Source organism: Mytilus edulis, chromosome 10 (assembly GCF_963676685.1).
Source record: "Mytilus edulis chromosome 10, xbMytEdul2.2, whole genome shotgun sequence".
Classification (NCBI taxonomy): domain Eukaryota; kingdom Metazoa; phylum Mollusca; class Bivalvia; order Mytilida; family Mytilidae; genus Mytilus; species Mytilus edulis.
This window is the reverse complement of record NC_092353.1, coordinates 62,147,624-62,160,186: the sequence shown is the minus strand read 5'-3', so window position 1 is coordinate 62,160,186 and position 12,563 is coordinate 62,147,624. Positions and strand designations below refer to the sequence as shown.

Genomic DNA, 12,563 nt, shown 5'->3' with positions numbered 1-12,563 from the left:
ATGAATATAATTATTTTCTGTGACTGTATCTTACATTAATTTGTAGGATCATTTACTATAGATAATTTAGCTGATCTGTAACAATAACATCTTCATGCCTTATATATCATGTACTGTAGTACGCCGCTAGATTAAAACTGACGTGGAAAGGTAACACATGGCCAGCGAAAGCTCTTTTTTTGAGAGCCCAGGTGGTCGTGTGGTCTAGGGGGACGGCTGCAGTGCAGGCGATTTGGTGTCACGATATCACAGTAGCATGGGTTCGAATCCCGGCGAGGGAAGAACCAAAAATTTGCGAAAGCAAATTTACAGATCTAACATTGTTGGGTTGATGTTTTTGTATATACATTGGGCCATTCCAGTTAATATCTGATAAAGGGGGATGGATGGTTCTTTCTGATGGGTGTAAAATTTATACATCTTAGGGGTGAAATTTTGGGTTTTTTCATCTGACAGGTACACTTATACGCAAAAATTTCTGAGGGTCTTGCAGTAGTAAATAATTAAAAATAATTATATCTTAGGAGTTACAAAAATACATATATCAGATCTTAGGGGTGCTTTTGGAATGTAGACAGTTTCGTATCATGCATTATCTGGTATTGTATTTAAAATTCTGATGGGTACAATCCTTGCAGTAAAAGATTCTGATAGGTCAATTTTTCCCATGAAAGCCCATTCACCCAATATGAACAGAAACTCTACATCTGATAGGTCTTAATTTATAGATCTGATAGGTAGTTTTTCATGATGTTTTTTTCTGATAGGTATGAAAAAAAATCTCCTCATCCATTCCCACCTGTCAGAAATTAACTGGAATGGCCCATTATGTACACAGCCATGTATCACCATCATTGATGGCGATCCGATGGATACATCTGTTGTAGAGTTGTCACTGACTCAGACGTACTTATGAATATAATTATTTTCTGTGACTGTATATTACATTAATTTGTAGGATCCTTTACTATAGATAATTTAGCTGATCTGTAACAATAACATCTTCATGCCTTATATATCATGTACTGTAGTACGCCGCTAGATTAAAACTGACGTGGAAAGGTAACACATGCCCACCGAAAGCTCTTTTTTTGAGAGCCCAGGTGGTCGTGTGGTCAAGCGGGACGGCTGCAGTGCAGGCGATTTGGTGTCACGATATCACAGTAGCATGGGTTCGAATCCCGGCGAGGGAAGAACCAAAAATTTGCGAAAGCAAATTTACAGATCTAACATTGTTGGGTTGATGTTTAGACGAGTTATATATATATTATATATATATATCTTTGACAGGTTTATTTTGTTAAAAAAAATAGGTGTTTTTTTTTTAAATGTTCTGTACTAAGTCAGGAATATGGCAGTGGTTATCAAATAGTGTGCTTGCGTTTGTTTTTGCAGCAGTTCAGTATTTCTGTTGTTCAATTGATTACATATGGTAGTTGGTGTGTTTCTCTCGGTGTTTATTTGTAACCCAAATTTGTTTTCTCTTTATCGGCCGTTTATAACTTTTGAACAGCGGTATACTTCTGTTGCCTAAATTTGGTACAACTTTAAGGAGTTCTCAGATTTAAAAGCTCTACATCTTCCTACTTGATTTTGCTTTTGCAACTGTTTATTTGTGCGGCACTCACGAGTGTGATGTAGGCAAAATACGCATCTTGTGTAGATTTGTAATCCTGGTATCTCTTATGAGTTTTAATATCACAAGAATAACACAAACATTAATTAGAGACGTGTATCAAAAAATATACATAACTAACAATAAATACATGAAATATCATAAATATTTTCAATTTGTTACAATAGTTAATAATGAATACAAATTAAAATGGTCACAAAGGAAAGAAAGAAAATTAAATGTCGTGTTCATAGTAATATGAAACGCGTATCTTGACTAAAATATATTCGTTGCTCAATTGTTTTAATACGTGTTACTTCATACTCAAAGCTGAATTTCTGGCATCCAATCTTTTGCTATATCTTCTGTTATATAATCTTTTAAAAGTTCAAGTGAAAACTTCAACAATGTCTCCTGGTTAACCATATTCCTATTTAAATATAATGTCTAAATATTGGTTTTATTATATCATTAAATTGTTAATCTACTCGTGGTCAACATGTCATGTATCAGATCTACCATATATATGTAAATATATATCGTATGTCAAATAGAGAATTTAAAAAAAATGAAAATCTCTCAACTAAAAAATTCCAATTTAAAGTTCAATTCCAAGCAAAAAGGACATGATATTGCATAGTGGTTTGAAAGACAATAACAAATCCAAACGTTTGCCAATCTCTGGGATTGTGATAGATGTTTAACTTTCCGTTAAAGTTAAACCCAATACCCAGGGGAAACATGTTCCATGTGATTTGATATGAATATGAACTCTGCTTTGATCTAGACAGCCACAGAAAGTCTTCATATTAATGCACTAGTTCAAAAGTAACAGCTACTCCGATTGGTTTTTCTAATGCCATTTGTAAAATAATTTTGTTGGGCTATTATGCCAAATAAATATTTATTTTTCAACAGACAACCAACTCGATGTTTGATTTTGGGTAAGATTTGTCCTTTCTGGCTTAGTATGCTTGTTTTGTCTTGTTCTAGTTGACTTCCATTGTCTGTTTTGTTTGAATTAAAGTTGTTTTATTTGCTTTAAAAATTGGTATATTTTACCTTGCAGTTGAATTTGTAGATGATGGTTTACAATTCTGAAAATAAACATCTCTTGTTCCTTTGAGATCTGGGTTGATTGCTGCATTGATTGATGACTCCGCCCCCTCTATCGGTTTTTTTGTAACACCTGTAAATAACAACAATATAACAAGTCAAGACAAATACGTTATATTTTTAAGAGATTCTGACTTCTATTGTAAGTCAAACATAACATGTAAAATATTAAAGCATGTAAACAAAACAATCATTCCAATTTTTGTTTTGAAATATAGGTGTAATACCACCAAATCATGGTACGTCACATCCGGTTGTATACGAAAATAGGTCGAAAAATTATTACCTTGAATTTGACAGTTGTAGGTAATTGATCCTACATTTTATTGCAGTAAAACATTTCTGTGTCATAAACATATGTCTTGTGTATTTCAAAGCACATTATTATTTTTATTTGGGATTTCTATAGAATATTCTGTAAACTTGAGGTTATAAGGTTACTGAATCTTGTACACAGGTTAAATAAGGGGGAGAAATTTGATTGATTAACTTCCAGTGATGGTTATTATCTTATATGCAATGAAATGTTATGTGATTTTTTTTTAAAGTACTGGACAGGATATTGGACTTTACTCATGCCAAGTATTTCTTTATTTGAAACAAAGATAAATTCTGCACATTTTTTTTTAAAAGTGCAAATTCAAAGACTAATAGGGGTAAATCAATGATCGTATTACACCTATAGCAAGTCGAAATTGTGGCATCTTTCCAACAAATCACCATCTCCCTGGCTTCATCTTGGCTAACCAACCCTGCACTCGTTCATTTAATTTGCCATTTGACTTTAAGGAAACATCAGGCAACAAAGAATAAATTTTCATTAATGAAGACAGCTGTTGAGGCTACTTATAAATCGTTATATGAAAATTAAAATTAATAATGTTTGAGGAAAAATTCAAGAACCTTAGTTAGCGCGCTCACATACCCCACGTTCTCACATTGTCACTGGACAAAAAAACTCTAAGAAAAAAAATTGAATCATAATTTCATGTCGTTATGCATATCTACATAGTATGTCCTTATTATCTAAAAGGTTTTATGAAATTCTGTTGAGTGGTTTCAGAGAAGTTTTGATTACAAACTGTTGCAGCAGTATATTGAGGCAAATAAGTTCAAAGGGGGTTTACCTCTAGAAAAAATATTGAAACATAATTTCCTGTCGATATGCATATCTATATAGTATGTCCTTATTATCTACAAAGTTTCATGAAATTATGTTGTGTGGTTTCAGAGGAGTTGCGATGACAAACTTTTGCAGTACTATATTGAAGCAAATAAGTTCAATGGGGCGTAACTCCTAGAAAATAAATTGAATCATAATTTCCTGTCGATATGCTTATTTACATAGTATGTCCTTATTATCTAAAAAGGTTTTATGAAAATCTGTTGTGTGATTTCAGAGGAGTTGAGATGACAAGTACAGGACTGACGGACGGACGAACGGACGGACGAACAGGTCAAAAACATTATACCCATCGCAACTTAGTTGCGATGGGTATAATAACAAATCACAAAGGACACATAAAAACCTTCCAGTCATTATCACTGGACTAGTATATATTTGTTTAGGGGCCAGCTGAAGGACGCCTCCGGGTGCGGGAATTTCTCGCTACATTGAAGACCTGTTGGTGACCCTCTGCTGTTGTTTTTTATTTGGTCGGGTTGTTGTCTCTTTGACACATTCCCCATTTCCATTCTCAATTTTGTTCAAACTTACCAAAAAGTTTAGTCACTCTAAAGAAAAATTTCCATCGCCCAAGATCTTGAAAACTCCTATTAATTTCAGTTTCTACAATGCCAGGATGTAAACTCAAAACTGAAACATTTGAGTCTTTTAATCTTCGATTCATATAATACATCTGCATTATCTGCAACGATATAGCAATTCAAAACATCTATATATGAAGTCAAATGAAAACATGTTCACTGTGTACATACTTATTTTATTTGAACTCTTGCTAAATTTGCAAGTTCAAATCCATCCAAGTTTCAATGACAATAGGTTGAAATTCTTATATCCAAGTCCGTCAAAGATATAAAAGATGATTTCCGATCCCTGTGCAGTTTATTATCTGATCAAGCTTTTGATAGTGACAACTTTTTTGACAGTTGTCAATATAAAAATCCGTCAACAACGTTGACTAAGGAGTCCACTTGTATTTTTGTCCATCTGATGATTCAACTGATTTTTATAGTTCGTTCTTATGTTGTACTGTTATACCACTGTCCCAGGTTAGGGGGGGGGATCCCGCTAACATGTTTAACCCCGCCACATTATTTATGTATGTGCCTGTCCCAAGTCAGGAGCCTGTAATTCAGTCGTTGTCGTTTGTTTATGTGTTACATATTTGTTTTTCGTTCATTTTTTTACATAAATAAGGCCGTTAGTTTTCTCGTTTGAATTGTTTTACATTGTCTTATCGGGGTCTTTTATAGCTGACTATGCGGTATGGGCTTTGCTAATTGTTGAAGGCCGTACCATGACCTATAGTTGTTAATGTCTGTTTTATTTTGGTCTTTTGTGGATAGTTGTCTCATTGGCAATCATACCACATCTTCTTTTTTGTATATTGTACAAGAACATTTTTCTAGAGACTATGTGGCTTACAGGTGTCGAGTTATCCAAAAAAAAAAGGTTAAACCATCGGAACTGTGGTTTTTCTAACCTTCCAAATTTGCATTTGATTGCCGTTAAAGAGTCAATGATATAAAATTATTTCAACCAATTCTGCTAAACTATCAGTAAATTAATATAAATTTATTGAAAGTTACTCAGTCTAATTTTGTAATTGCTTTCATCAAGCTTATTTATGAAAAGGGTCAGGTGTGTTGGTTTCGGTCTTGCTAGTGAATTTTGCAGGGGGAATGCCCTTTGAAGAAATTTGATGAATTTTGACGTACCTGGTAAAGTTTGGAATTGCCATAGTATTTAAGTCTGTCAAACTTGTCTTTAGACAAATGATTTCCCTGAATTTTGGTTACATCAAAAGACGCCATTAAGTGGGCTGCACTGGATACCATAACTATTCGACAATCGTCACTTCCGCTCTCTTTCATTACTGGTATCAAATGTAAAGCTATAAGAAGATGACTTAAGTAGTTTACCTACAACAAATTAAAATGAAATTCCATTGAGCTCATTGTATTTTGTGCTATATTAACTATGGTTGACTATTTCCGATTTTATAACTACTATCAAAGCGGATACACACATTTTGATACAAATTGAAGGGTAATAATCAAAGACGAATATTATTCGATAATCAAAAGGCTTGTAAACTCTAAAGGATAACGATTGCTTTAATTGACGATTGGGAAGTCAAATTGTATGTAAGCAGTTGATTAAACTACAATTCTGGACAAAGGACGATGACTCCAATATTACTTTGACATCATTGTTTTTTATAACGGATATTAGATAACTGTAAGTAATGAAGTTTTCCTGTCCAGTGTAACACCATTTTGTAACTCGAATAACTGAATATATATTTGATAGATAAGTTTCTGGAAATGTTTATGTCTAGGGTGTTAAGAAATGTATAAGTAAGTATCAAAGGTAATAGGATGATCATGTACAATATTTTTGTATTTAAAAGGTAGTGATAAACCTTGAAAGATTTAGGTATCAATTCAGTACCTTAGGGTTTTGGTTGCATTTCATGCAATCTTCACCCAAAAAAAAATCTAAATACTGACCACTAATTGTTTTGAATCACAAATCTCTCAACCGACCCTCATTGTCAATTTCTAGATGTTAGTCAAGATATTAGGTAGATTTAACTGTATCTGTTGTATCATTGTCTCTATCTCTAGTTCGATGGGATAGATCAGTTCAACATAGTCACCAAATTTTAAATTTGGATCCTCAATGCTCTTCAACTTTGTACTTGTTTGGTTTTATAAATGTTTTGATATGAGCGTCATTGATGAGTCTTATGTAGACGAAACGCGCGTTTGGCGTACTAAATTATAACCCTGATACTTTTGATAACTATTTGGAATTGTTTAGTATCCACATTATCAATCTCCGAATATATCTTGCTCTTGCAAAACTATGATTCTTTGTCGGGATGTTGATATTCTCTGGGTTTTATCATCTCTTCAACGGTTGCACAATTTTTTATTTTCACATATTTTGGCCGAAAGTATCAATGAAGAGAAATTAGATGTCGAAATTGTTATCTGATAAAGTAAACTGCGTACCGTTAATGTTGTAACAGAAATAATTGTAAAATGTTTAAAACTGAAAATACATTATAGTCAAATAGTTTGTCTTTTATGCAGAAGTCAACTATGATATTACAACTTTGTTTAAACTTCTATGTCTTGACATGTCGTGTTGCGTTTGCCTGGATTTTATATGTGCAATATTTCTTATGTTTTTTTTTCTAACTACCTAGGTTTCATTGTATTGTTGTCTTTGCCTAGTCAAAGTTGTTTATTGTCCAAGGTGTTGATTTGTCTTTTTCGACTTGCAGTTTTTGTTTTCCCTTGTATATTCTCCCCTTTTTGTATAAATTATGTGTGCAATGAAATATTACCTGGAACATAAGTTCATTTTCATCTTCTGTATAAGCTGTAACGATAAAAATATTCTTTCAAAGCATATATGTAAGATGATTATAAATCCAAATTGCAGTCTTGCGTTAATGTTTTTTTCTAATTGACTACAAATGTTAGTTTTCAGACCGAAGGTCGGTGGTTTTCTCAAATTATTTAGCCAAGTAGCTGTACAATATACCAACAAGCAATCAATCAATCCAAATAATTTAACAATGGTTTTTAAGCAGATCAATTGACAAACAAGTAACATTACATCATGCGCAACGAAATGAAGTAGCAAACTATTATACCTTTCTCCACTTACAGTCAAAACAGGTATGAACGATTAACTGAAGGTAGTCTAATGTCATGTGACACATATTCTGTAAACTATTCCGGAATTTAGGTTGCTCTTTTGTGTACCCTTCTTAAGTCAATGTATCTGAACAGTGTGATTGGAAAGAAAATACAGTATCAACTGAACATACTTTCCAAACTGAGGAATGAATCAGGTGTAAAAATTTAAGAAACAATTTAGCATATAGGTCAAAAGAATTTTTGAAAATATTTTTAAATTGTGTATTCACTGCATGATAAAAGACATTAAAGCACTAGTGGCCTAAAGTTTTTAAAGATAGCCAAAAAAGTAAACGGCCATAATACATATTCAAATTCTTTTGTGAATATCATAATGAAAGTACTTCAGTTAACTGTGTATGTGGAATTTTGAGCAGTGTTAGAAAGTGGTGAAAATTCTAAAATGGCTATCATTATCTCTATAGGCAAGGAAATACTACCGTGCTACCTCTTCAGTTAAATATACCATAGTTATTTGTTTGTTTTCGAAGTCATTTCTCAGGCTACTTATCCATACCTTGCTCATGCATAGCTATACCGGCATTACAGATGAGAGTGTGAAGTTTTCTCCCTGATGACTTGTATTCGTCAATGAAACGTTTGGTCGACTTTAATGAACTAAGGTCTAACTGCATACATTCCATATTTAGATCCCTATCTTGGATTATTCCTTCGGTTCCTCTGTCTTTCTCTGCTTGATATTCTGCTTTGATTTTGTTAATGGCCTAGAAATCAGAGTAACAAAAGGTCATTGAAACAGTGTTCATTTTTTCTACCCTAGGACTAGACTATCTCAAACTGTTACCTATTTTAAGCTAAACCATTCGGAACTTTGGTACGTTTTTGACTCACGTGTCAGTGATGAGTAATTGTAGACGAAACGCGCGTCTAACGTACACAATTTTAATATATTTTCCTATGATGAGGTTATTTATATAATGTGTTGTGCAAATAAATATGTTTCACAATCACAAAGTAATGACACTTTAAATTATAATGTAATTAGTACTAATTACTATGGTTTCATACTTCAACAGAAACAAAACAAAGAACAGTTTTATATTGGGTATCCTTTTATCAGTTTGATACTGAATTTAGGACGTGTTACTTGAAATAAAACCTGACCAGTAATATGAACTGCACAGCAAATTCGTAATCATGTAACACTATGAAAACTATTTTATATTATGTCTACCTCATTTGCTCTTTCTTCAGAACGACAAGCAACGACAACTTTGGCACCAAGGAAAGCTAACCATTTGGCTGTTTCATATCCAATACCTGTAATTATAAATAAACAAATAAAAGATGACCCTTTCCCTTATGACAAACATGAATTATCTAGACGATTCACGTTTGTGCCAAATGAGGTGACCTTGGGTGTGTAAGTGTGTCTTTTTTGTTCTCCAAACTTCTTATGAATTAACAAATGTATACAATGCAGGGTTCCATGTGTTTGGTTTTGTGCGGTCGTAGTGAATTGAAATCCGAACATCGCTTCAGACAAACAAAATTTAGAAAGTGTTGTTTTTAGTTACCAGCTTAGATTATTCAGCATAACTCTATGTCTTGCAGATAGCACAAATGAAATCATTTGTTATCCTCATTTTAATTTATTAAAATGGATTAAAGGATAAACAATTATTTCCGAATTTCCTTCTTGTAAATATTTTCATTTCCCATGTCAGCACTTAGTCATCAATGATATTACAAAAACTTCAACATAACCAAGCAAGAACACATCACAACGTTCTTACATTTAAAAATATTGGTCCAAAAGACAAACAAAAATTTGCTTTTAAAACGCACCAAATATCGAGGATAGAAATAGAAGAGGTCTTTGACTAGCAAAATTCAGTTCATATCAAATAAAAAACAGCAATTAAACTTGACAAAAAGATATTCACTTCATTATTTTAACATACGTTTTACGTACTCTTCATAAATTCAGAATGACTTCATATTCCAAATCAAGTGACTTCTGATATTTGAGAACTATGACATATTACCTTTAGAAAATTCATGTTATATATTTGTTTATACATTATAAATCTAAAACGGGTTCACAAATAATACACGATGGTCTTGAAGTATAGACTATTAGTACTGACGTTCTTTATCATCTTAAGAATGTGTTATAATATTCTTTTATTTGTCTTTATGAATATTAATTTTACTGTTTATTCTGGGGTTTTTTTTGTGGTATTCATTTGACGAAGCTCTGTATTTTTACATCCCGTCATTGTGTTATTGCTTTATGATAATTTTTGTATTTTAGTCTTTCATTTCTGCTTTGTCTATATGCCTTTAATGTTTCGTTGTTACAATGACGTGGCTTTGTACTTATACATCCCGTCATTGTTCTTTGTTAATATTTGTATTCTTATCTTTCATTTTTGCTTATATGCTTTTCTATATGTCTTTTATGATCCTTTGTTACATATAATGGGCTCTGTACTTGTACATCCTCTCATTGTGTTATTGTGCCACGGTAAATGGTGTTTATATATTTGTTTGTTTTTATAGTGATTAAGATAATAACATAAGGATGACTGCTGTATCCCTATATTTTGTTCACACATCGTAGTCAATGTAATGAAATTATATGCGACTGTCATACAAGTGATAGCTTTAGCTAGCTATAAAACCAGGTTTACTCCACCATTTTCTACATAAAAAATGCCTGTACCAAGTCAGGAATATGACAGTTGTTATCCATTCATGCTTTTGATTTTGCCATTTAATTAGGGACTTTCCTTTTTGTGTTTTCCTCGTAGTTCATTATTTTTGTGATTTCGATACACAGTGATATTGTAATTTATCAGAATAGTGTGCAAATGAAGTTGCATTTACCAGCTGCAGCTTCATATTGTTAATTATTAAAATTGTGTTTTGCCAGGATAGGGACTTTTATGTCCTGTAAAATGATCTTAAAAATTTTTACATTATAAGTTCTATGGACCGTCGAACCGAGTCGGTCTCTTAGATTCATATGAATAAAAAAAAAATGTGTAAACATTTTTTCTGATATGTTTTTTTGGTCGTTGATAAAAATGTCAACATCGTTACTTCTTTAGTACCTTATAACCGATTTCCACTATTTTCAACCACATCTGTTTATAATTTGAAAATGTTTATATTGTGTTATACCCTCACAATATGCAGCTTATATTGCTTTTATGAACTTTTTGTTCACCATTTCATCTGGAGTTTTTTGTGCTAAATTGTAATGACAGATGTTAAACATTACGATGATCGATGCAAAAACCTATATTCATTTTTTATCCTTGATAAAACCTCAAATTTCATTAGCGAATGGAAAGCTATCGTTGCATACTCAAGCAGACCATTAAATTTAAACGGTTTGAACAATTTGATAGCTAAATCGTGTCGGATCATTTCTTTTGTACAGTAAAACTGTTGTTAGACTATCTTAGAATGCAGTTACATCATGGGCTGAGGTGAGTCACAATTACCTTGACCTTCCCCTTTGACTCCATGATAGTAAGTATTGTCTTATTAGTCCTGTACATCATTGCTGTACCAAACTTTATATGTTAATGCATCATGGAATGGAGATATGTGTCGTATATGAACGTCAAGACATTTTGACCTTGACCTCTGACCCCTACGATAGTAAATATTGTGTGGTTTGTTTTCTGCAAATAACTTAATTTTGATCCATAGAACTTTGTATGTTGATGCATCATGGAAGAAGGGCCCGGTGTTGTAATATATCAAGGTCAGGTCACTCTGGGGGTGGGTGGAATGGGATGAAAAATGTTGTCCTACATTTTTTTTTAGTTGTAATCTCTGTCCTGTCTTTTTTGTCTTTTTTTCTACTCTATTCGGTCCTTGAGTTTCTTTTTTTATTAGCTAGTTTATACCCTTTTTACATAAATTGTTGTTTGTATAGCGAGTTTTAAAAAACTAAAATGTATTATATAATTCAATAAAAAAATACTTCATTATTGTTATTTGATATATTGTCATTAACATAGGCGGATCCAAGGGGGGCTGGGCCCCCCTTTCGTGGGAAAAATTTGGTTGATTATATATGGAATCACTGTCTGATGCATGACTATGGTGCCCCCTTATGAAAAGTTCTGGATCCGCCACTGATTAATTATTGATATGTCGATGAAAAAACCCAGGCTATTGTCTTCGATAATTTGATCTCTGAACTGTTAACTGTTACATTTGTTCTAAATAATGACCTTTTGACTTGTGCTTACCTGTATTACCACCGGTCACCACAACCGTTTTGTCCCTGTCAAGGTTTATCCTGGGAAAAGATACTTTTCCTCCCATGGCAATAAACAGCTTTACCACTGTTTGTTTACATCTCTATCTTAAATAAAAGGGAGATAATAATTATCTTGTGACTTACGCAAAGAAGGATGTCATATGATAATGTATTATAATACGGTTTAATCCATTTCAGTATTTATTTTGGCAAATCCTCATTGATGATTGTTTGTATTAGGACTAAAGTTTACACACATAATATAAAAAGAATCAATTAGTGATGGATCGAACACCATATCATTTTATATGACTTAGGTTTGTACGAGGAAGTTTTTCTTGTTTTTATTTTGCGTATTTGAGTTATCTCCCTTTACCTATAATCATTGCTGCACCGATTAATATTTTTATTTGAATATCGTTTATTGACAGACAAATATGACGAAAGAATAAACGCTTTTGAAAAATGTATCTAACCAGGAAACCATCGGCGACCCAATATATATTTAGGAACACATTAAAATTTTACATAAAAATAAATGAACAAAATAATAAAATGAGACAGTATCATTTATATTGTTATTATTTCTTATGTACATTTGTTATTCTTCAGTTCGAAATTATATAGTGGTACTGATGAGATGGGCTGATTAGACCTATAATAAATAAAAAAATAAGTCGTTGCTCC

General features: G+C 32.6%; 1 protein-coding gene across 1 annotated transcript; it reads right to left on the bottom strand.

The window, feature by feature from the left end:
* Positions 1-1,763: 1,763 nt before the first annotated feature.
* On the bottom strand, positions 1,764-12,235 carry LOC139491664 (retinol dehydrogenase 12-like). Its single transcript, XM_071279455.1, has 8 exons — positions 11,866-12,235; positions 8,826-8,911; positions 8,148-8,355; positions 7,273-7,307; positions 5,633-5,836; positions 4,449-4,599; positions 2,678-2,804; positions 1,764-2,045 (listed from the first exon to the last, which is right to left on the bottom strand). The coding sequence occupies exons 1-8, from the start codon at positions 11,939-11,941 to the stop codon at positions 1,940-1,942; spliced, it is 993 nt and encodes a 330-aa protein (XP_071135556.1). The 5' UTR covers positions 11,942-12,235; the 3' UTR covers positions 1,764-1,939.
* Between the last annotated feature and the right edge of the window lie 328 nt (positions 12,236-12,563).